This window comes from Perissodus microlepis, chromosome 7, assembly GCF_051167445.1.
Source record: "Perissodus microlepis isolate ML-2025 ecotype Zambia chromosome 7, ASM5116744v1, whole genome shotgun sequence".
NCBI classification, from domain to species: Eukaryota; Metazoa; Chordata; class Actinopteri; order Cichliformes; family Cichlidae; genus Perissodus; species Perissodus microlepis.
In genome coordinates this window covers 47,723,176-47,748,188 of record NC_140467.1, presented here as the reverse complement: position 1 = coordinate 47,748,188, position 25,013 = coordinate 47,723,176, and the positions used below count along the sequence as shown (strand labels likewise).

Genomic DNA, 25,013 nt, shown 5'->3' with positions numbered 1-25,013 from the left:
CAAATGAATAAATAGTTGCTCGGCCCTTTCTATGCAGTCATACCTTATCACATCACCATCTACACTGGACTGGAGAGGGATGCGAGCACCACCAGCAGGGCTTATGTCATCATTATCGGGGCTAATCACACCCAGACAGATAGGTTGTGGTTGGACCTGCGAGACGGGAGGAAGGGCTTTGAGGCCGGCTCTCTGGAGAGCTTCGAGTCCCACGGTTCAGATGTGGGGGAGATCAAAAAGGTTGAGGTGAGTGACAGGTGAATTTGTTTCACTGAAGATTGTGCACTAACATAGCTTCTGACACACACACACACACACACTGAAACACACAGAAAAAAATACACCCACGTTCCTGGCAGTGATTGTTTCTCTCCTTCCTGCAGCTCGGCCATGATGGGGCCACTCCAGAGAGCTGCTGGCTGGTTGATGAACTATGTGTTGCTGTGCCAACCAAAGGGGTCAAATATATATTTGCTTGCAAGTGCTGGCTGGCCAAAGATCGAGGAGATGGGTTGACTGCTAGAGTATTCAATGTGCTGGACTCAGAAGCCATTTCTATCTCCCATAAGGTCTGTAAATGTAGACGTGTTATTGAAAGCAAAGCCATGTTGCAGGCAACATACATACATCATGGTGTTACTGAGTTAAATTAAGACAAGAGAATAATTTACATCAAGAAAGTACAAAGTAGTAAACTTACCATAGTACATGTATAATAATATATAATAAGCTGTCCACAAGAGGACATCATTTCCACTGATTTCAAGACATGAAAACACCTCACATTGCACAGAGGTTTTTGCAAGCTGAGGCTCTACTAAGCAGGAGGGTTATCATTAGTGACTGTCAGAGCCGTGATTCAGGATAAAACGAAAAGCAACAGCATGACAACAGTGTCTCAGGCAGCTGAAGGGAGACTGTGATAAAGAACAGGAGGAAGATCAAGGCCCTCCATGGGGTCTGCCATCAACAGACTGAAGAAGTGGAAATTAAGAAATCCTTTCAGTGTCTAGAGAAAGCTGGCCTAAAGGACAGCACAGATGGTGATCACGGCAGCACAGGAGCAGGACCTAAGCATTAGCTCCATAGAGACAAAACCTAGTGGCTAGGATAGTGTAGACGAACATCTGTGTGGCATATAGAGAAGTCCACAAGTCCTGATGGGAGACACCTCCAGAGGTAGTTGGGAGCAACATGGCGAAGGTCCTATGGGACTTTGACTTTCACACAGGCGCAGCTTCTGGCCAACCAGCCAGACATCATGGTGGTTGACACGCACAGAAGACAGCAGTTGTAATAGATGTGAAAATCCTAGCAACATCAGGATTTGTGTATGCCAAACTGGACTCTAACCTGGGGTGGGCAACTCCAGGCCTTGAGTGCCGGTGTCCTGCAGGTGTTAGATCTCATCCTGTATACACACACTTGAATTAAATGATTAGTTAATTACCAGGCCTCTGGAGAACTTCACGACATGTTGAGGAGGTCATTTAGCCATTTAAATCAGCTGTGTTGGATCAAGGACACATCTAAAACCTGCAGGACACTGCACTCGGCACTCGAGGCCTGGAGTTGCCTACAACTACTCTAAACCATCAGCATCCATCTACACGATGGTTTAGCTCCTTTATATTTCACTGGTGCACAGAACAGGAATTCTTAGCCCAGATATTCAAAACTTTTGCTACACTGGAAGCACCAAAATATTGGCTGTCACCTCCCTTTTCATGGCATAGCTATTAAATAATCAATGTCTGCATTTGTGTTTATTTTATCACTGTTTACAACCTTAAAATGACTGAATTAATTCGTATGTGCTCGTCCAGTGAAGCTTTAGATGTACTTGTGGGAGGATAGTGTTGTTTGATGTCTGATAATCTTTCCATGTTAGATTATCTATGAGGTGACAGTGGTAACCGGAGATGTGCAGAATGCGGGAACAGACACCCAGATCTTCATGACTGTTTTTGGGGCCAACGGCAGCACAGAGGAGATGCTGCTGCAGAAGAATGAGGACAGGTAGCATCGATGTTTTCTATTTTCATTCATATATCTAACTGTAAAATAAAGAGAGGACCAATTCATACTCAAGATTCTAAACTTTGTGCTTTTATGTGGTGGTGAACAAAAGGTTTGAGCGAGGTCAAGAGGACACCTTTAACATGGAGATCGATGACGTTGCCCCACTGAGAAAAATGCGACTCCGGATAGATGGATCAGGCAGTCGGCCCGACTGGTTTCTCGACAAGGTCGGCTCACCAGGCACACAGATACAATGCAGTCATTTAGAAGATGTTTATTTGGTAAAAAGGGTTTAGAAAAAAACCCAGGAACAGCTAGAGCAAAAGGGAACGTGTGCAGATTGAGCTCTTTAGTAATATCATGCATAGAATTTTTTGTTCTTGTCGAGGCCTAATTTGTTATAAAGAAGAAACTGCAGATCTCAACCATAAAACATAAAACCAGCAACATAAAAAGCAGAAGAGTAATCGCTATCTCATTCCAAGATCAATAGTACAAAGCACTCACAGGCTTGTGTTTTTTTTATCCTGGCACCACATGCTGTAGGTCACAGGATCATTCAATCTATTATATGGCACAGACAAATACACACACACACACACACACACACACACACATCTACCCCTGCCTGCAGGAGAACGGTCAATGATTCAACCACACACAAAGACACAGGCAACAACACACACAAACACACACACAGAGCAGGGCCCAGAACTCCTGGAGTGAGCATATTGACCCATTTTATTCTCCGTGCCGCTGTTGCTTGAATCATGGACACGCTCTCTCTTACAGTACGCACACGCTACAAATGAGCACCGTGTTTGGCCTCGAGAGAGAAATCATTTCATCTTATATATAAATCAATTTACAGAATACTAGTGCAACATATTGGAATTGACTGTCTCAGTACTGAAAGATTTTTTTAAATGATTCTGTGAGGATAATATCACTTCCCACCACCAAATTTAGTGTGAAGTCTCAGGCTAAAGGCTTTGATGAAGTAGAACACATTTCCTATGCAAATGTCTTCTCTACTAAATGCACCATGCCTGTAGGGCGGCAGAGCAGTCAGAAACAATACAAAGCCCTGTCCATCCGTGCCCGAGTCTCAGCCGCTGTGAACATCTCCTTGACTTGACCCTGAACAGAGCCTTGTGTGTTCAGCATCACAAGCAGACATGCTGCCTTTATGGACAGGTCGTCGCCTTGAAACTGACACAATGGTGCACCAGGTGGACTGCCAGCATAGTAATCTGTCCAGATAAATACGCAGAAGGGAGAGCTAATGGATGTCTGGCTGATTCTTGGCCTAACAGAGAAGTTTTTTCCTGTTATTAGAAACTAGAAACCTTCAGAGAGGCAGGATTAGCGTACCTGCTGGTAACACAGTAGTCATCCAGCCATAATATGACACAGCATTCAATACACTAGTTCTGTGGTTCAAGTAATGGCAATATCAATCATAAGAGAATGCATTACTACTGATGATGCCCTGAACTTTCATCTGCAGGTTGATATTTATACTCCTGTTGTAATACATCACACCACAGCAGCATTTATTACTGTTAAATCTTACCTTTAATAATTATAATGCAATCTTCCAAATGCTTTGCTAATTTATAAGCTAATTCTGTGCATTCAGGTGATCATGCGTAACCTGACCACGGAGGAGGTGTCTGTGTTTACCTATGAAGGGTGGCTGTCCAGGACACATGGACCCAAGAGGACACTGATCTGTGAGATGGCAGCTGTGGTGGACGAGGAGGTGATGGTGGAGGTCACTACCTACATTGTCCTGGTCAAGACAAGTGACGTCGCAGGTAGGTTCTCAACCCAGCTCTGTGGTCCCATTCGAACTATGCAGTACTTGTCCAAACATACATGGAAATCTTCAAGGTGTCCTTTCATGTTTGAATGAGTCATAGATCAATGTTAAATGATTCAAACAAACAAACAAACAAACAAACAAACAAACAAACAAACAAACAAACAAACAAACAAAATGTTCCTCTGAAATTTCAAGTATAATCAGGTCAAGCATAGTGACTGGACTGCCCAGTGTCCAAAGAAAAACTTTGAAAGCTCTTCATAAATTCAGGAAAAGTATTTTTCAAAGCACTAAAATACAGGAAAGTCTGACTCTTTGGAAGCAAAATATGAAGATATGAGGGACAACTTTGTGTAATACTGTATTCAAGTGCAGAGAACTAACAAACATAACATTGCTCAGTGCAGTTCTTATACTGAGTGTTGTTGCCACCTTTCAGCTCATCCTCCAGTTTTAGGTCTCTCTCTTTAAGGATACCCTGCCCTTTTAGTCAGCTTGCTCTGATTGGTTATCTATCCCAAACAGAAGATGGTGATGAGTTAATGAAAGGGATTTTGCACATATGCTGGATAATTATTTGGAAATTTGTCTGTGTTTAATATGCGAACCCATCATTGTAACAAGATATATGTGGATAGAAGAAATGAAAAGCATAAAAGCTTCTTTCAGACACTGTTTTCTAAACTAGTTGCAGGTTGCCAATATTTGTTGTGGCCATTTTAAGATTCATATTGTTTGATCTGAACATGTTTAGGGGCTTGACGATATCAAATTATTACTTATTCACAAGCAAATAGGTAAGATTAGAAACATGAAGCACATTTTTTCTGTAACAGTCCCAATACCAAGTTTTGATTGCACATATCTTAATGTGTCAACATAAAACCAAATAATAACTGAAATGTTGAGGTCTGAGCTGTGGGGTCAGTGAGGGCACTCTAAGTATACTTAACAGGCCTATGAGCATTCCCTGTCCATTCAGCCTTTATTCTCTGGGTTCAGGGGTGCTGAGACTGAGCAGAGTAGACATCCTCTTTCATCAGGAACATCCTCCAGCTCTTCCCGGGGGATCCTGAAGGACTCTGTGGTCAGCGGACACATTTAATTTGTCAAGCGTTTCCTGGATCACATCCTCATCATCTGTTTTTCGGACCACTTTCAAAGGATACACCAGAGAGTATTCTGCATTTGAGCACCTGCGAGTGGCTCTATACTGTGAACATCCTGTGAAACCCTCCCCATCAAAGCCAAATGAGCTGCTGCCTGGAAGAGACTAATTATTGTATGACTGCCATCCCGTGTTTTCAGTCACTACCCAAAGATCAATGCAGAGTTAGAGCCTCATTTTGCCTGCCCTTGTGCAGGGGTTTGTGTTTTCCTAGGCAAAGGCAAAGGTGGAATAATTCATGGCTGAATCCCTCGTGGCAATTAAAGAGATCCTCTTCAGAAGCCCTCCACACCGCTGCTCCATCTTTTCTTCATCCTGTATTTTCATCTAGCTCAGTTGCTCTGCTGATCAATACGATCAGAATGGCAAGAAGTCTGAGCCGACTTCAAAGGGCTGCTCTCTGCCACTGTCAGTTACTGGAAGCTGACATGTAGCCTTACACCGCCACTAAGGCTCTGGGAGGAAAAAATGAGCAAGGCTGATAGATGCAAACACACCCACAAGCAACATCACATAGGCAGAGCTGTTCCTATGCACGTATACTATAAAGAGGTACTGAAGATCAAGTGTGTGCATTAGAATATATGTCACATAAGTTACATATGTTACATGTAACTTTAAAAATATCCAGATCTCAAATATTGCCAGCGTGATAATTTCTTATTACAACTGCTGGATTGTTAAATGATCAACATTCTTGCCTACTCTACAGAAGCGAGTTTAAGCAAGGACACTGAAAACATGCTGCAGGCTGAGTGAGGTTTCACTCAGGCTCTAACCGACTGTGATAAAATAATAAAGCACAGGGGGATTATAGATGCGCTGTATGAGTCAGAGAACCCAGCTCTCACTGCTCCCCAGTTTACTTTTCAGGTGGTGATTTGCTATTGCTGTACAGCCTTTTTACTGCCATACAACTCTTTGATATAGCTTAATTGCTTTGCACATATATAATTAGAGCTAGCTCGAGTGACAGTAAATCATTTTTATTATAGTTAATTGCATTCAGTGACTGGGAAGCTGTGACTTTATAGACTAAAATCCAAGCAAAGTTCTGTCCATGGTTCCACCCATGTTTATTTAAAAGTATAACCAAACCAAGAAAAATCCCTTATTATTGTCGAGGATTTTTATTTTCTAAATAGTAAACTGCTGCATCTCTTCAGGGGCAGGCACTGATGCCAATGTGTGGATCATTATTTTTGGAGAGAACGGGGACACGGGAACACTGGCGCTGAAAGAGTGCAACAAGTCCAACAAGTTTGAACGCAAGCAGGTGGACACGTTTCGCTTCCCAGAAATCCTCAGCATGGGAGACCTCTCCAAAGTACGAGTCTGGCACGATAACACAGGTCAGCTGCTCTAACTGGCACGGTGAACAGCTTAGACTGAGCTCAACTGTTCTTAGAATGAAAAGTTTGAAAGCACTGCACACTGGTATTTTTTGCATCTCGTTACATGCAGGTATTGCTCCAGGCTGGCACTTGGAGTATATTGACGTGAAGGACGAGATCATGGACAAAACATTTCGTTTCCCCTGTGACCGCTGGCTTGCCAAGAACGATGATGATGGACAGATAATGAGAGAGCTGGCCTGTGCTAACAATGACTACTTGGACCTCAATGAAAAGACCAGTAAGGCTAGCACCTCACAGCATTCAATTATCCCCCCTTGTAGTTTAGTGCAACAACATTTTACTGTAACTGAGTCTCCTTTTCTCTATGACAGAGTATGAAATTTGTATCACAACTGGAGACACAGCTGAAACCAAGGAAAATGCCTGGATTGTACTTGAAGGGAGAAAGGGTCGATCAAAAGAATTTGTAATGGAGAACTCCTCAAAGAAGAAGAGGTTCTTGCGGTAGGTACTTGCTGCAAGATTAACTCGGTCACCGGCAGCTTGTTTGCATGAAAAAGAAATGTGCTTTCTCTCCCTCTGGATCTCTCTCTGCCCTCATGATGATTATCCAAAATACTTAAGACCAGACCAGCACTGCACTCTGATGTCATGACTATACTCCATAGAACAAACTGGCAGTGATGTGAATTTCAATTAACGCAAAGCAATTTAAGGGAATAGCTACTTTCACCAACAAATCCATGTTCCTCTCTCTTTTTAGGGGAAATGTTGACAGGTTTGAATTTTCATCCAAGAACTTGGGTGATATTGCTGGCATCTGTCTGGGCCATACACCCAAGGATGGAAAGAAAGTAAAGGGGGAGGTTTACTGGCACGTGGAGGAGGTTGTTGTGACCGAAAGAGAACTGGGAAACAAGTAAGGCAGCTGCTTCCCCACTGTAGCCATTCATTTATTTTCCACCATCAAACAATTTCTTGATATTCTCAAATGGTTAGACTATATTCCTTCTGCTCTGCTCCATTATCTCCAGGTACATTTTCAAATGCAATTCCCTCATTCCTCTTTCTCCTAAGAGGGACGATTTCATCACCGTTGAGTGCACAAAGACCATCGAGAGCTTTGCAAGCAAAGCTCGAAGCCTGGTACCTGTCAAATATGAGATCATCGTCATCACAGGTGATGAAAAGGGTGCAGGAACAGATGCCAATGTTTTCATTACTCTCTATGGCTCCAATGGAGATTCAGGCTGCAGGCAACTGCGTCAGAAGTTTCGTAACCTTTTTGAACGTGGGCAAACAGACCGTTTCTCGGTGGAAATGCTGGACATGGGGGAGCTGCAGAAAGTCCGGGTAGAACACAACAACTCCGGTCTCAGCCCTGGCTGGCTGCTCGATCGTGTGGAAGTCACCAACACAGCCAATGGTGTTACCACTATCTTTCTCTGCGGAAAATGGCTGGACTCTAAGAAGGCAGATGGAAAGATCTCCAGGGCCATCTACCCAAAATACTAAAAAACCCTACAGCTCAAGCATGTCCTCTTATGTTTAAAAGTAATGACCAAAGAGATTCTGCTTCTAGCAAGTTTTATATCTCAGGAACTGAGACATTAAAAAAAAAACATGTCATGATGATGTCTAATGTGGTCAGGAAAAAGGAAAGTGCCATTCTTTTTAAATATCAGGGATTCTTTGCATTGTTTTGTTGTAATACAGATTTTATAAAATGAACAAATGAATAAATAAATCCAATTTGTTTATAACACCCAGTTTTCGGCTTCACTTCTGACTTGCTGGTAGGTCTAAACTTTACATTCAAGTCTGGTTAAACAGAAATATACACTCATTGGGCACTTCATTAGTTATACTTTGCTATTACAGTCGTCTCCTTTTGCTTTCAGAGCTGCCTTAAACACAGCAAACAAAATGCTGGAAATATTCCTCAGAGATTTTGATCCATATTGACCTGATTGCATTACACAGTTGTTGCAAATATTCGGTTCCACAAACTCGCAAAGATGCTATATTGGACTGAGATCCGGTGACTGTGGAGACAATTTAAGTGCAGTGAATTCATTCAACGAATCAAGAAACCAGTTTGAGTTCATTTGAGCTTTGTGACCTGTTTCACTGTAATGCTGGAAGGAGACTGGTACACTGTGGTCATAAAGGGATGGACACGGTCAGCATCAATACTCAGGTAGGCTGTGGTGTTAAAATGATGCTCAGTTGATACTGAGGGTCCCAACATGTGCCAAGAAAATCTCCTCCACACTATTACACCATCACCAGTATCAGCCTGAATCACTGATACAACGCAGGATAGATCCATACTTTCATGTTGTTTACACAAAATTCTGACCCTACCATCTGAATTTCTGCAGCAAAAACTGAGTCTCAACAGACCAGGCAATGATTTTCCAATCTTCTGTTGTTCAGTTTTGATGATCCTATGCAAATTGTGGAGAATGATATTTAGACATTACATTAAACAGGTGAATAAATGACTCAAATGGGACATTCAAATATGTCAAAGTGATCGTTAAGAAGTAATTGTGTATGAATTTTATATTTATAGCTTTTTCCTTGGCCCAAAACAATTGTTTTAATGTCTAGTCAACAATATAGGGACACACAGAGATTCCATGATTTCTTCAGGTTTTTGAATTACAATCTAACCGCTACATGTTAGTAGATTGCAGAAATCAGTCAACTGAGTTCTTTTGTCCCTGATTCAAGTGTATAATCCTAGATACGGTGGCCAAAGGAAAAACATGTTGTAGTCAGTCAAGAGAGACCATAAACATTAAATTTAGACTGTTCCCCATGGTGACATGGTCAGTCGGCAAGTTTCTATTAATGTTTGGCCCAGATCCGGAAAGAGTTTTTCCCTATTTGTGAAAAGCTGTCAGTCTTCTGTTTGCCTTAGCTGTCAATGCCCAGTAAGAAGCACCTATCTCTATTTTCAAGTCCAATATGTGTCACTGAGTCAGAGAAGCTCATGTCTGAACAATGACAGCCATACTAAGGTGAGTTGTTGAGGACATGCAGAACATTAGGTGGCACTATAGTTTTTGCTGCTGGTAGCCTCTGTTAGCTTCTGTGAAACAGTCTTTGAAGTGGATGTAACTTTGCTGAACTCTGACGCTCTGAGTGAATAACCTCTTATAAGGTGTGAGAATGTAATCAAGTGTGAATTTTTAGGATTTTTAGGAATTTTAGGATACTTTAGCCTAACGTTAGCTAGCATAATGTTAGCTTAAAACCAGCTGCTGTTGTTGTTAGCTTTTGTCAGCTAGCTGGAGATAGAAAGATAACAGTCTAATCTTCTGACAATAAGTAACTGGAATAATATTAGGAATAAATAAGGATGTTTATACACATTTTTATGTTTTAGAGTCCTGACTTCAGTTCAGCAGATAAGACTTGAGGTGAGGAGGAAGAGGATGACTTTATATCCAGATGCTGGTGCTGTTGCCTCTTTTCTTTGTGTTTTCACTTCTTTGGTAAAGGATATCAAAGCTGATAAAACATATATTTACAGTACACCCATAGTTCTCTTTTTTCTCTGCTTTTGACATGTGGGTGATCTCTAGCCACATACGTAAAATGCTATAAATTTATGAGTACAATATTTTTTTTTTCTCTATAAAACAACCTGATGACCTGACTTCACCTTTAACTAAGGATGAAGTACAAAACTGCTGCATTTTGTGGGGTTAAAAAAAAGACACGCAAAAAATAGGGTCACTTCCATTTTATCAAGTTTATTACAAAAAGAGCACATATAAAAGGATAATATACAAGCCATGAAATAAAATAAAAATTAAAAACAGAACAGTTTGGGTTTAGCAATGCAACCTTTGAGATCATTATCATCATTATTAGTAGTAGTAATAATAAATAAAGTACAAAATTCCACCAAATGTAAATCTAACATTTACCCATAACAGGCTCATCCACTTCATCATCAACACGCTCAAAACCATTTTAATGCGCTATTGCTTTAATATTAATGATAAATAGTTCTATTTTCAGATAAAATATCCTATTTTGAAAAAACATTGCGCAGTCACAGCTAAACAGCAGGTTTTCATACAAGGATGGCGGCAGCCCTTTCACTGGCACTTTTTGGGATAGTTTCTCTTCACTTGTTGGTTTTTGTCAGATTCAAGCAGCAACAAAATTTATAATTTTTTTTCTGTTATATTCTTTGTATATATTTTCACCATATACTATGAAACCATTGCGACTACACTGAAACCTGAGAAAACATGCATTTGTTTTTTTGTTCTTTAGAAAAGGTTGTGCTTTAAATCCTTGCCTTCCTTTTTTAGACTGTGAAAGCAAACAGAGAGAGAGTCGGAGAGGAGGGACGGACGGTAAAATCAAACGGAGACGTAAAGAAGAGGAGAAAACAGAATGGAGAAGTACATCGAAAGGACTGCTGTAAAGCCCACGGTGAAACATGCCTCTTTATAGTCAGAGCTATTTCCACAGCAATGCAGTGCTTCGGTACTACAAACCGGCAGCTAGTTTTTGGACAGCTTGACTTGGATTGATTGATTATAATGGCTTTAGTCAAATGTTGTCTCAGCTCCTTCGTTTTCCATTCACTTAATTAACTAAGCAACCAGTAAGGCATGGTGGATGGACTGATTGTTGTTCATGGTTTCCATTATATGGAAATATCCCCAAACACTTAAAGCGAGGCACTTGTTATGCTTAAATCTACAAAGCATTTTGGGAAAAAAAACAACAACATAAGAAACCAACGAACAGAGAAACACTAGAGAGATGACAACTGAGGAGACAACACAAAGAGTTAAAGCAAAGGAACATGTTTCATTAAGACCCTTAGTGCATTGTGTGAGAAGCAGAGCATAAAAAAATAAAAGCCAGTTCATTTAAATAATCTAAAATATTATTATTATTTTTTTTTTTGCCAGTGAGAGGGTTCCCATTTTAAACAAGTTAGTGCAAAAGAAAGAAAAAAAATTGTCACAAACCAAAACCAATTCACTTGCAGTTTGTTCACTACATCACAGCATGGGGGATTGGAGAGATTGCATTGAATGGAATGTAACCAAGATCCACAGCACCACATGAAAGAGAAAAAGAGACATAGAGAGAGACAGGAAGAGAGAGAGAGAAAGAGAGAGAACGGGCTCAGTAGCTCAGCCTTGGTCAGTAAACATCGCACAGCCAGCTTGTGGAGATCAAACAGCAGAACTTTTTTCCCCTTTTTTTTTTTAACTTTTAGTGTTCCGAATAAGTACAACTGCATGCAAAGCATTCCCATTTAAAACAATGCAACCAAAAAAACATGAGGTATCCATTTTTTAATAGCCTTTTCATGTTATATTTGTAAATAAATAAATTATGATTCAGTCAACCCAACTCCAGAAAAAGAAAAAAAAACTATATAAAATTAAATACATACCCACAGTATCTACAGTTAGTAATAAATTATGATTGTTAAATACTTAAGGCATCTCAACTGACAACACCCTGTGTAAACTATGACAACTTTCATCACGGATGACTCCACTACAGGAGGAGGCAGTGTCAACACTGGCAGTGCACAAGACAGGAAGAAGTAAGCCTTGTTAATTGAGTCTCTGGGCCAAGTGTTACCCTTGTTATATGCTATCACAGTGCAGAGAGGACAGTGAGGGTCCTAAAGGCGTCCTGTAACACACGCGCACACACACACAAACACACACAGCTCTGTGGAACTGAAGTGACAAGCTGACACAAAGGGTAAAAAAAAAAAGAGAGAAGAAATGGTGATAGAGAGAGTGTGTGTTTTAACAGCCTGAATGCTTTCCTGCTGTCCTGTCGTCTCGTGTCTGTGTGCACTGTGAGAGGGAGGCTGCCTCCGTCGCACCACGTTTCTACATGTTCTAGCAAATACAGCATAGCAACCAGCATAGCAACCACGAGGGGAGGTCTGTCACACAAATATAACACAAGATCAATACGCAAGCTCCTCTCCCAGCTCAAAACACTGCATGAATCCGTACCTATATATAAACCAAACGCGATGCCGAGGAGAAACTTTTGTTGCTATAACTATCGTCACATGTGCTTGTTCTTTAGGCAATAAGGTAAACATCAAAAAACAGGATCCCAAGGTCGCCACCAAAGGGAACCGGATGACACGCGCTACAAGTCAGGGGAGCAAACCACTGACTTTTTAAAAATTATTATTATTATTATTAATATTTGTTAGTGTTCAGAAGATAGTCACAGCTCAGATTAACTAAGTCATGCACAGGCGTCTCTGTACCTTTTAAAAGTAAAGAAACGCTACCACAGCCAACAGCCCCAAACCCAAAAAATGAAACATGCAATCTTCCTTTTTGTTTTTTAGTGTGCACTGTTCTGCCACTGGCCTAGTGCCAGATGGAAATGCAGGTACAAGGGCAGCTAAATCCTCCCACCTCGCTCTGCAGTGCATGATAGCTTCTGTTGTTCATCCCTTTTCAGGTTTTTTTGTGTTTTTTCTTTTTGTTTCTTTTGGCTTTGTGTTGTATAAGCACTCCAGTGGCCGTGCTCTTCACCTAACACGTTTGTGTGAGACGCAGTCTCTTGAAGTGACACATGGCATGGGCAGTGGACATAAAACCTGTGCGGAAATTCAAGCTACACTGTGACATAATGCATTTTGGTGAAAACACTATTATTTTTTGTCTTCTTCTTCTTTTGTTTTTCAATTTCAAACACAAAAACATCTCAGTCACTGGGTTTTCCCTGACAGTGAATGAGACCTAATCACATCACACCATCTGCACATGACACCAACCCAAGGTAAACGCACAACTGTACTGCGAAATGTCAAAAGCTGCATGAGAGAATTAAAACACCCAGCTAGCTGGTGCTTGGCCTTGAGGAGGTCGCACCAGATCTCACTTATTGGTTACTGCTACTCTACTACGACCACAAATGATCTTTAGGTAAACATGGCATCAGCGCATTTAGATTCTGTTAAGCTTTCTTGCGTGGCAGAATATTCATTTTGATTGTGTTTAAAAAGAGAGAAATATATATTTGTGTGTGTGTGTATATATATGTGTGTGTGTAAAAAGAGAGCAAGAGAGAGAGATTGAAGAGAAGAGAGAAAAGTAGCCAGCTAGGTCTGGGGTTATGTGTTTTCTAGTCTCAGGACATTAAGTCATGGCTTTGAGGACATGCTACACAGCCCCAGGCTACCTACAGTACAACACCACAACAGCAACAACAACCCCACGTAAGACCAGCAAGCTACAAGTAAACCCTGTGTACATGAGTATGTGTTTGTTAGTGTGTCTTTTGCTTCCAGAGGGATGTGCTTCTATATAAAGAGAGTCCTTTGCGGCCTCTCCGTGCAGTTAGTTTTCCTGGCTTGGCTCAGTAAAGCGTGACTCAGAAGGGTGGTGATGTCACATGAAGTCTGGAGACATTTGGCAAAGCACCTGACGGGAAGGAGGTGGAGGGAGGTGGGGTGGGGTAGGGTAAGGTGGGGGAGGCTGGCGAGCCGGGGGTGGAAGAAAGCAAGAATCGCACCACGAGGGCGACTGAATCACGAGAGTGTCGAATCTCATCAGCTGTCGGGGTTCAGCTGTGTTTCGATGTCAACTCGACAGATTGGACACTTTCTGCTGGTGGCCAGCCATTGGTCCACGCAGCCCTGGTGGAAGAGGTGCATGCAGGGCAGCCTCCTGCAGGATAGGAAGAGAGACAAACTTTAGGGTCAGTGTGGATTCACATGACAGTGTGTTACTTTTCCAGTGCATACAGTTGTGAGCTTAAAAAGACCCTCGGGGAGTTAATTCTGTTCATTCAGGCATGTAGAGACAACTTTTGTTGTTGAGTAGTCAGTCCCAAATGCCTCTCAGACAGCTGAGACTCTTATGTTGCAAACCGATCCTCTCGCCTCACCCAGGGGGACAGTTCTTGTTACCTAAAAATTCACTCCCAACCACTGTTTCATATGCATGTGCGTAATGGAACAGAACATTTTAGGGATTATAATTCCAGCATTTGAAAAGCAGGTTGTTGCCATGCTTCTGCCTCGGCATAGAGGCTACTTTCGGCAGCTCCATTTTCACAAGGGGTCACTGCAGCAGGTAGTTCTGCATGTTTGATCAGTTTTATGGTGGATGCCTTTCCTGATGCAACACTAAAGGGGATTTTTGTCTCCATGTGAAAATACAACCATCAACAACAAAAAAAATGTAACTAAATTTTGGTTTGTGGGTGGCTTGAGATTGGACTATTTCTTAGCCATGATCAGCAGCTTCCTAGAGTCTCAGCTATTTGTCTGGCAACAGCTCATAGCAGAGGCTCATTTATGCACACATGTGGTACAGGACTGGAAAGATTCTCATGAATGATTTGCTCAGAAGGTCAGCAGAAACACAGTGGGAAGAAGTAAATACTTGGTATTTGTCAGAAACTCTTACATTATATTACATAGACAGTGGATGAAATGATGATTTGAAAGGACTGCATTTGCAAGTTTGCTCACTTCCAAACAAATGAACAGTTTCTAATTCTAATTTAAAGTAGTTTAGAGACAGAATATTAAAAAAATACATCAAAGTTATACATTGATTTGCATGTGATTGAGTAAAATACGTATTTGATCCTCTACATCCCAGCCAGAATACTGGCTCCGACAGATTGGCTGTGTCACCAAGTCACCAAGAATACAGTTGGTAACACACAGTTGATAAATCTTGCAGCACTCGGAAGATCCCCGTTCAAAAGGCACATGTAAAGGCTCATCTTAAGTTTGCCAGTAAACATCTAAATGATTCAGAGAAGAAAGCACTGTCAGGTGAAACCAGAATGGAGCTCTTTGGCATCAACTCAACCCGCCGTGTTTAGAGGAAGAGGAATGTTGAGTATGACCCAACACAATCCCCAGAGTCAAGCATGGAGGTGGAAACATTATAAATTTTGGTACTTACGAGCACCAAGTCATATTTTGCTGGGAGATCAGATACTTATTTCACCCAATGACAGATCAAATCAGTGTACAACTTTTATTGTTGACATTCTCTCCATCACCATTACAGAGAAACAACCATAAAAATGATGGCAAACTGTTATGAGACTTAATTTCTTTGTAAGTGAGCAAACTTGCAAATTCTTCACAAGTTTTAAAAGATTTTATTACTCCTGATGTACAATTTTCAGCTAAAGTATATAAATCTATGATACTGTATTTATTATATTTACTTTTACAGGCCCATGCTCATGTTTTGACTATTAGTCCTTTATTGCCAGGAAACCTGATGACATTATATCATATATACCATAATTTTTAAGTTGTCTGCATATCAATTAGATGTGGCTGTCCTTGAATCAAAATAATATACATTTTAAGGTGTTATAGCTCTGTAAAAGCTAAAAATAGTCCACTTTAGCTTGTTGGTAGGTGGTTAAGAAGCATCAGGGACCTAAGATGTACCTGTGTGCAACGTTTGGCTGCTGTGCTACAGACTGCACAGGAGGAGTTTGCAGACAATACACAGAGATGTGGTGTATCATATCATGATTATCAGTAAACCTGACAATAAGTCAGGTAAAGTGATATTTATTATAAAGTGGAAAACAAAAATTAGACAAAAATGTTAGAAGGCAACGCTGATAATGGGATCTGGAGTAATTCCTGTAGTCGTGCCTCTTTTATCTCTTGCAATTGCTTGATGTCTCACTCAGGCAATTAGCTTATCTGTCTTTCAATGATGTCATATTGTCTACGATAATAGAAAAGGAAGTCCGGCTTCCATCTCGTCTTCCCCATCAGTCCCTGCTGTCTAGACCCATCCTGCAATGCATCTCTGAGCTAAGCTCATCATCTGCAGCCTGCAGCATCATGTTTCCCATCAAAACAATTTGGTATAGATTTTCCCATTTAACTCACTCAGAATAAGTGCACTTCCCTTTTTTATGATTTCTGGGTCTACAAAGTAATTATTACCTGACATCTTCTCCATCCTCCAGCATGGACAAACATATGGTACATTTTTCATCAACATCTGTTTCCTCCTCCTCCCCAATCTTCAACTGCAGGGGCTTTCTCTGTTCGTGGGTCACATTACAGAGAGACAGAAATGTAGGGTCAAAACAAAGGGGGAAAAAAAGCAAACGTTCAACAGATTTTTGTCTCATCTGCCATACCTTCTTGTATTTGTGTGGAAAAGTAAATCTCTCTATGGTTGTCTGAACAGCTCCTCTGCTAACGCTCCCCAGTCGATCCTCCAGCTGCAGCAGCTCCTGCAGGAACAGCCCAGTTAATAAAATTAACCAGAATGCTAAAAAGAGAAAAAGCTACTACATGGACAACAAATGGTTTGGTTCACTGCTGTTTTCATGGTCAGGAAAGAATGAAAAAATCTGCTTATGAAGCTCATACTGATTAAAAGCTAGAGAACAGTTAGTACATGTGACTTAAAGTGACACAGTGGGAAGGTGCAGAGTTTGATAGATGGACAGTCAGATTTACCTCATAGCTTTCTCGCACAGCAGTGGCGTGCCTCGAAGGATTTAAACTTTGCAGCGCCAACAGGTGAAGCTGGGGGTATGGGTAGTTTCTGATTTCATGCACAACCTACAACAAAATCCTTCATTATATTACAGCAGGAATATAGACTATCAAGCTATCCAAGGCCACCTGAGGAAGTGACCAACATACCACTTGTGCAGAGGATGTGTTCCTGGGGAAGTGATGCATTCGAGGGGAGGCCAGGTAATGCTGATAGTGCTGCGGAAGCTGCTGGAGCTGGTACTGATGGTGAGGGAGGCCAGCATCTACGCTGAGATCCCTGCAGAAAGAGAGGAACGTGGCTAAATTAACATAGCCCGTGCCAGGCAATGTGGCAGACAGACAGATGGGTGGAAAGATAAAAAAGACGGGATCATTTCTCAACTCTGCAGGATTCTCGTTAATCCCCAACGGTGACTCACCAGTCGGTGCCTTCGGCCAGGTACCGCGGTTGTTGTGTCATTGGCTGAGGAACATGGAGGGGCGGGGAGTACTCGTAGCCCGAACGCAGTCTGTGAGGGTTCAGGGGAATACGCTCCTGGGCTCTTCTGTAATTAGATAGAGATTTGATTTAAAAATATCTGGGTTTTTTGTTTGTTTGTTTTTTAGTTGTGTTTGTATGGATGCAAGGGTCACTACCTGGAGTGTGGGAGGATCCTGCGATGCTGCGCTTCGAGGAGCTGCTGCTGGATGAGGTATTGCTGGTGTAAGGCCTGAGGTAGGAATGAAGGCCCCGGCACATCCTGAAACTGAGGGGGTCCGGGCAGGGCAGTGAGGGGTGGATGGTGCGTCGGGGGCAGGTGGGTGGCCAGGCCTGTCTGCGGGGGCTGGCTGGCATGTCCTAGAGGAAACTCAGCTGAGATGGGCGCCTGGGGAGCACCCAGGTGAAAGTGTCGGCAGGAGGTAGCATGGCTGTGTTGATGCCTGGTGAAGTGCGCTCCTATTGGGAATAAATGCGAGGGATCAAAACGGAGCTGCGATCGCTTTCATTGAAACTTACACGACAAGGAGACGAACCAACAGCACTTTCGCACACACTCGTAAAAAAGACACAAACACATTTAAAAACCAACCACGCAGAGAGGAACGTGACACAGGAAGAGACAAGACAGACAAAACAGCAGATGGACGACGCAGACATGGAGAACCCTGTGGAGCACCAACTAAACCCACAGACGGATTTCACTCAATGGTCTGCGTCTCCACTTGCCATGTGCAGCCAACAGGAAAGACGCATCCTCACTAACTGGGGGTCTAGGGTATTTCCAAAATGAATCCTAGCAAAACCAATAGTTTCAAACTCTGTTATTATTATTGCGCTTGCTGTTTGACGGAAGATATTAAACTGAGGCTTTCTCAACAAAAGAGTTAGATAACAGTAATGCGGCATAGCCATCAAGAAAGTCTGAAAGGTTTATGGGCTTTCATTTTTGTCTTCTCTCCACCCTTCCTATTTAGCAGAGAAGATGGGAGGTTGTGTGCTAGTCCCACTGAGTCACCTTGGTGTTGCACTTGCACAAAACAATCAATACAAATTACTCAGAGCTCACAGAAATGAATGCTGGAAGCAAGTTGAGAGTATTACTCCTTTAACTTCCAATTAAAGCTTCTCTAAATTTCCTCTAGAGAGGAAAGCAGACAGCGGGGTCTGGAGGATGGATAGCGCACAGTGTATACGTAAATATGTCAGTATTGTGTCTTTGCATGTCCCGTGAATAAGAACTGCCCATTTAAACTGTTTACTCATAATCTTTCAAACAATAACATGAAGCCACATTGTAGATTTGGCTCTTTGTTAATGGTCTATGACATACTTAATATTTGCTGACAAGTTTAATTAACAGTAGCTGGTTCACTGAGTTGAGATCTAATTTAAAATTTAAGAAGTGTGTAACATTTCTCAACGGCAGAAAATGAAATATTGCTTTTACTTCACTGTTTTTTTTAAGACGTAGCAAATCAATTAAGGAGAGTTAGATGTGCAGGGAAGTGGTTATGATTTGATAAAGTCCTGTGCAGATGAAACAAGCGCATTTCCCAAAATGCTCTGTTTTTTGTTGCTGAAACGACATATTTGTCTGGCTTTGCTTTGTTGGATATAACCTCGGGACATGGAAAGCCAGTGAACCCAGAGAGCCATAGGCAAAGTGAAAAACAGCATTTGGCTGAGGAAGTAGAGCAGAAATGGCAGACTGGTGGCTTGGATTGGTTAAAGGCTGTGCATCAGTTTTGCATGAAGCCTGTGACCCGGCAAAGCTGGACTGTTGTGTGAAGTTCAGGGTAAATATCAGATTATTTGTCTCTGGGAGCTTTTCACAGCATGAACTGCTGGCATTAATATTTGACGTACTGCAGAGCTGCCAGCAGCAGCAGCCCTGATGTTTCCACTGTTACATCTGAGGCTTTGTCTTTGACTCACAGACAGAAACACACACACACACACACACTTCCACCTATCCTCTCCTCTCAGCTGCTGCACAGGCGGCCCCTCCCCCACAGCATGGCTGCAGCATGGTGTCCCACAGTGAGTGACAGCCAGTAAGCCCCACCCACCTGCGACTGCAGCAGTCTGACATGGTACCTCAACTCTTTTCTTTCTCTCTCCCTCCACTCCTCCTGAAGTCACTGCAGCTTTACATCACACCTCTCTAACACACCCCTGTCCTCTGCCTGTCTCACTGGTCTCCCATTAGGCAGAAACCGTCCCCACACCTGCTGAGGTCACCGATTATAACACTCACCATCAGAAGGTGAGGATTAATGAGGCGAAATCAGTGCATGTGTTGTACAGCTGCACTTGGTGAAGAAAAAAAAATCCAGCATAACATGCACATGCTTGGAAAACCATTGTGCTGACCTTGCTTTTCGTGGTTTTGTATCAGTGCAGCCACACATGCAGTGCAGCTGCTGGGATATTTAGAAGTCAGCTGCAGAGCACACATGGCTGTGCCTCGGACACACCTTTAGCCTTTTTCAGACACTGCACGCAGATGTAAGGTTCACGCAGCTGAGTCAAGTGTTAAAATGGAAGAAAAGCGTCCCACTTGGAAACTTTTCAAAGAAGCATCTAATGCCACATTTAAAGAGAAACACAACAGATGTCTAAAAAACTGAAGATTTGATGAAAATGAAAAGTCATTACACAGATGACTGATGTGCATAGCCAGCATGTAAAGAGAAATGAGTTACTACTAACAAAAAAATGTGACTTCTTTTATTTCATTTGCACTCATTACTCAGAGTTTAACACATTATCTGTGCTTGAGAAACAACGTTAGCCTAACTGGGTTTAGTTATGCTGCTGTCACCAGCTAGAAAGGCAACATGAATATAAATGTGTCATGGTCTGTTGTGCTAATAAAGAAAAACACCAGCTGAGGACCTGACAGCATACCACAGAGACCCAAGTTTAAATGCACAGACTGAGCAGCCACCATTTAATTATTGAACCTCTGTATTGTCTTTGCGGTACCCATTTGGAGACTGCAAAAAGGAAAAGCTAGACATTTAGGACTGTCTACTTGTTCACTTTGTGCTGGAGGTCAAGTCTATATTGCTCTTATAGCTGAGTACTGATGTTAAAGGCTAGAGCCAGGAGGCAGCAAACTCAATATGCAGGCAAAACTCACCAATTAATAGGTAGTCATTATCTCTAATCTAGTGGATAGTACTTTTATACTTTTCAGTTAAAACATGTCGATGAATGATTGACAGATGTGCTGGAAGGTAGTTTTTGTCTTTGTAAGACAAAGCCACTTGGTGGCTTTTGTTCAAGGCATCTTGCTAAGGTACAAGGTAAGGTAGCAGTACTGAATTTGTGATGATGAAGAGAAAAAATGACTATCCTATTTTTCTTTCCTATTTTTTTTTGTTGTTGTTGTTTTGTTTTATATACACTCAGTTTGAATTGTAAGCTATACTTTTTAGGACAGGGGCCAAAAAGATGGGAAAACCCAGCTAGTAAAATGCCTGAAACCTCTTCTAAAAAAACAGTATTGATTCCAATTGGGTAAACTGAAAATAGATCAATTTTGTAATTGGGTTTAAAAAGAGAGTCTTTTAGATGTGTGTTTCACCAATGCTTTTTTTTTTTCCAAAGTAAAACAAAATCTCCATAATCTTCCACTATCACTGGGTTATATAATCTCCAGTTCAGTGTTGTTTAAAAGATTAAGGGAATTCTAAGAATTCTCTGTATTCAGGGGGAAAAGCTGAAAACCAACACAGAACGGCAGTGCTCTTCAGCGCCATTTCAGTTCTGTGGTGGAAATCTGTGAAGTGGACTAAACAACTTCTCAAAACCACTGTGAAAAAACAAACAAATTATACATAAATATAATTCAGAAAAATGGCACCATTCCTGATGATATGCGCATACATTAGTGAGCAATATTATGAGTAACTTCACAAATCTTGATGGTGCTTTCACAAATCTGTGAAATCGCCATTAATGCTGAACAATTTGATATGTACAGGTATTGGATCAGATGACTTCTTTTTTGGAAAGCCTTTGCTTTTTTTCAGCAAGACCGTGCAAAACAACATTCCTCACGAATTACAGCAGTATGGCTCTGTACTGAGTGAGTCCAGGGGCTAAACAGGTCAGGGCCATCACCCAGTATCAACATTCTAGATAATGCAAACCAAAGCTAAATAAATAACATGTATATAACAAAGGGGGCTCTGAAGTGTTGAGCTGCTGAAATCTTACATGAAAACATGTTTCTTTCAAATCTACAGCAACCGGTCTGCCATAGTTTCCAAGCCCTTGAAGAGTGGTGTTAGAAGAGCTGATGCAACTCTGTGGTAAACATGACCCTGTCGCAACTTATTTGAAAGATTTTGCTGGCATCAAATTCAAAACAAGAACTTATTTATGTTTTCCATAAAGAAAAGGAAAAAGGCCTGAATAATCCTTAAATTCTATTTTGTGCTTCATTAATTCACTTCTATTTTATTTTTTTAAATATAGGGTTTAACTTGCTTGCAAATTATATTGTTTTATTTTCATTTTATATAGCATGCCAGCTTTTTTTTTTTTTTTATTAAACACTGTTGTATTTTTATTTATTTTTTTACTATTTTAACTCCTTTTGAGTGGTTTTTTTTGCAATAAACTTCTATTAACTATCTATCTAATATATATATATATATATATATATATATATATATATATATATATATATATATATATATATATATATATAACCATGATTTCACCCATATTGCTCACAATGTTAACACCAATGATTGGCTGTGAGGGAGGCTGTGTTTTGGTCTATAGATAGTGTATGGATTTGGACGGAATGACAGCCTGTAACAGGAAATGTCAGTGTCGAGGTTTCAATATCAAACATGCCTTTGCATTTTAAAAATGGAAAGAAAATGTGCTTGCCCCTACTCCAAAGTAAGCAGTGTGGCAACCTGAAGAAACTCTGTCAAAGACAGCTGAGAAATGAGAGCACATATAGAGTGAGGGGACTGTCTCAGTGACAGCACAGTGTGGAGGGAGGAGGGGGAGGAACACATGGAAATCAGCAAAAAGCACACTGAAGGTTAGGAAGAAAACTACAGTCTTTATTGGAAAAATATTAGTGTGTGGCACTGTGTGATAATAGTAATAATAAGAGTAAGAGACTCTACATAAGCATAATAATAATAATAATAATAATAATAATAATCCCATGCAAATAAAGACCAAAGGCAAGGCCTGACCATGCTCTCTGTAGGGTTAACAGAACAGAAGCAGCATCCAATGAGTAGATGTGTATGCTTACAGCACATTTCAGTACAGCAGGGACATCTCTACACAAAGATTACATTGGAATCTGCTGTTCAATGTGGAAAAACAAAAGTATAAAATGACCATGCATTAGGATCTAATACAAGAACATAAGGCAGAAAAACCACAACCAAAGAATAAAAAAGACATTTTGATTCTAAAAAAGGAGATCTACAGCAGTGCAGGATATACACATCCCTGTAAAATGGATAGCATTCTGGAGGTGCTGGAGGTAAGATTTGAGAGGGAGTGGTAGTGGTGGTGGTGGGGCGCTGCAAAAATGGCAAAATGGGTTTAGATTCACATCTCTCCAATTTATTGTGGAGTCCGCTCAGCTAGCAGGGACAAATGCTTTGACACATGGATAGGATTATGACCAGCAACCATTAACAGGTGCAGTGGACCTTCAAATGTGGAAAAAAAACATAACGTCGCCAAAAACAAAATGACTTAAGCGCCGCATGCCAATTAGTGATTATCAGGATAACAAGATTATTAGTAATAGCAATTGTAAAGTGCTTCTTTGACAACAAAAAGACGGTACAATGCACCTTTGTGAGGAGAGTAATCAAAGAGTTCGATCAAGCCTGGCTGTAATCGAATCGGGGAGGGGAGGATCAAAATGTATCCACTTTACAGAAATTTACAGCAGAATGTAGTCTATCCACACTGAATGGGAGAATCACAATGACAGTCTGTAGTAAAGTCTAACGCTACAATGGGTTATTCACTAAAGAGCAACATGACAGTTTAAATTAAGACAAACTGTTTTCTACAGAGAGTGTTATTCTTTAGTCTGTTACACAGAAGGATACGGTATGAGTGGGAACTCGGTTTTAATGCCAATGTCGTCTTCAGATGGAAAGAGGAAATGAGGAAGAAGGGGTTCACAATACAGCTAGATGCAGAGAACAGGCAGAGGCTACGGCAGACAGCAGCAGATGATCGTTAGCTACACAATGGAGGGGGACAAAGGTCTGAGAAATGCGGAATGTAGAGCCAGCCTCGATACTATGGAACAGGAAAAAAGAACACAAATAAAAGCACAATGAAATCATTGGTGCTACTGCATGTAGTTTTAACAATGCACGACAAATTACTATTATTATTACATAATCAACACAGATAGCCCTGCTGCAGTGGAGGATGATGTTATTGTTGTTATGCCCTATTAAACGGATTTTATGCTGTTTCACTACTGGAGCACCTGCAGCAAAATTTGCAGGGATTTTTTTAAATTATTATTTTTATTAGAGGTTTAACGGGGACATGCTCCAAAAATGTTAAAGCCTATTCGCATTAAAAACCAGTCATATGCTTATACTGATTTACACTGATTAGCCTAATGCTGTCTTTCAGTGGAAGAACCATCCAGTTAAAGTAACTCGCAGAAATGAGATTTTTTTAAAGGATGCACACAAAGGAGCAAAATGGAAGAAAATAGCAATACACTCGGTCACTTTGGATTCAGATGTCTACCCTAGCTTGGCTAAATTCATAATTTAAGAAAACCCTTACAAAAGCTGTGGAGGTTGTAAGCTAAATAAAGCTGGGCTAGTATTAATCTGCCGTTGATGTCCGGGCTGTAGTAGCTAGCGGCGACGGCACACACATAAACAAGGCGCAGGGATAAATAGATAAACCAGACAGAAGCGCGCTAGCCACCGAGGGTAAAAAAGAAAAAGGGAAAAGAAAAGCTGCCGCTTGACAGCTGAAGTCCTTTTAGTGCGGTTTACAGGCCCGAAACACAACGTCTTCGTCGGCATTTGAGGGCTCACGTCTTCGGTCGCTTCATTAGCGGTCTCGGTTCGGCTACAGCTAGCAAGAAGGCTAATATAATTTCGGTATCGCTCGCTGTTACGTTGGCTCGCTTTTAGCTAGCAGGTGTCAGCTCTGTTTACATCATCTGTGGATATTTAAGACAAGTAATGAAGAAGTATTATTTCGGGGTTAGCGTTAGAAAAAAAAAAGAGAACATAAAGCTCCTCATACCTCTGTTTCTAACTGAGCCGAAGACGGGGAGAACCAGATATCCGACATGCACTAAAACCATCCTGGGTCCTTCTTTGTTTTGTGCGCAGCCAGTAAGACAGATGGTCCATGGAAATGATCCTCTTCAGTCACCAGCACATTCAAACAGACTGCGCTGCCTGCACACACACACAGATCCCTGTAGCCAATCAGTGGAGCCTTCCGAGCAGGACCCTCCGGATTTGACAGCGGGATCCGCCAATAGGATCAGTGCCTGGGCGGAGATATCCTTCCCATCCGCACGCACAGTGCGGGGTACTTTCGTGGCTGGAACATTTAGATCCGAT

General features: G+C 41.3%; 2 protein-coding genes across 2 annotated transcripts in view; one reads left to right on the top strand and one right to left on the bottom strand.

The window, feature by feature from the left end:
* The window catches only part of loxhd1a (lipoxygenase homology PLAT domains 1a), a 33,278-nt gene extending 25,137 nt beyond the window's left edge, over nucleotides 1-8,141 (top strand). The window contains exons 32-41 of the mRNA XM_084935550.1: nucleotides 38-246; nucleotides 384-569; nucleotides 1,892-2,019; nucleotides 2,132-2,249; nucleotides 3,665-3,842; nucleotides 6,185-6,370; nucleotides 6,483-6,653; nucleotides 6,748-6,880; nucleotides 7,140-7,295; nucleotides 7,411-8,141. Coding sequence (XP_084791676.1) covers nucleotides 38-246; nucleotides 384-569; nucleotides 1,892-2,019; nucleotides 2,132-2,249; nucleotides 3,665-3,842; nucleotides 6,185-6,370; nucleotides 6,483-6,653; nucleotides 6,748-6,880; nucleotides 7,140-7,295; nucleotides 7,411-7,891 — 1,946 coding nt within the window. The 3' untranslated portion in view covers nucleotides 7,892-8,141. The remainder of the gene's footprint in view (nucleotides 1-37; nucleotides 247-383; nucleotides 570-1,891; nucleotides 2,020-2,131; nucleotides 2,250-3,664; nucleotides 3,843-6,184; nucleotides 6,371-6,482; nucleotides 6,654-6,747; nucleotides 6,881-7,139; nucleotides 7,296-7,410) is intronic.
* A 1,982-nt stretch (nucleotides 8,142-10,123) lies between these two features.
* On the bottom strand, nucleotides 10,124-24,868 carry ark2ca (arkadia (RNF111) C-terminal like ring finger ubiquitin ligase 2Ca). Its single transcript, XM_084935543.1, has 8 exons — nucleotides 24,688-24,868; nucleotides 17,553-17,853; nucleotides 17,336-17,461; nucleotides 17,064-17,193; nucleotides 16,875-16,979; nucleotides 16,550-16,645; nucleotides 16,350-16,450; nucleotides 10,124-14,079 (listed from the first exon to the last, which is right to left on the bottom strand). The coding sequence occupies exons 1-8, from the start codon at nucleotides 24,746-24,748 to the stop codon at nucleotides 13,962-13,964; spliced, it is 1,038 nt and encodes a 345-aa protein (XP_084791669.1). The 5' UTR covers nucleotides 24,749-24,868; the 3' UTR covers nucleotides 10,124-13,961.
* Between the last annotated feature and the right edge of the window lie 145 nt (nucleotides 24,869-25,013).

Bases quoted from the DNA above. Each gene is read 5' to 3' on its own strand.
- ark2ca (XM_084935543.1), bottom strand. From the start codon at position 24,748: ATGGTTTTAGTGCATGTCGGATATCTGGTTCTCCCCGTCTTCGGCTCA. The intron at 16,646-16,874 runs GTAAATCTGACT...CTGTTCCTGCAG, and splicing joins CTGTGCGAGAAAGCTATGAG to GAGCTGCTGCAGCTGGAGGA. The intron at 16,451-16,549 runs GTATGGCAGATG...ACCCACGAACAG, and splicing joins TTCCACACAAATACAAGAAG to AGAAAGCCCCTGCAGTTGAA.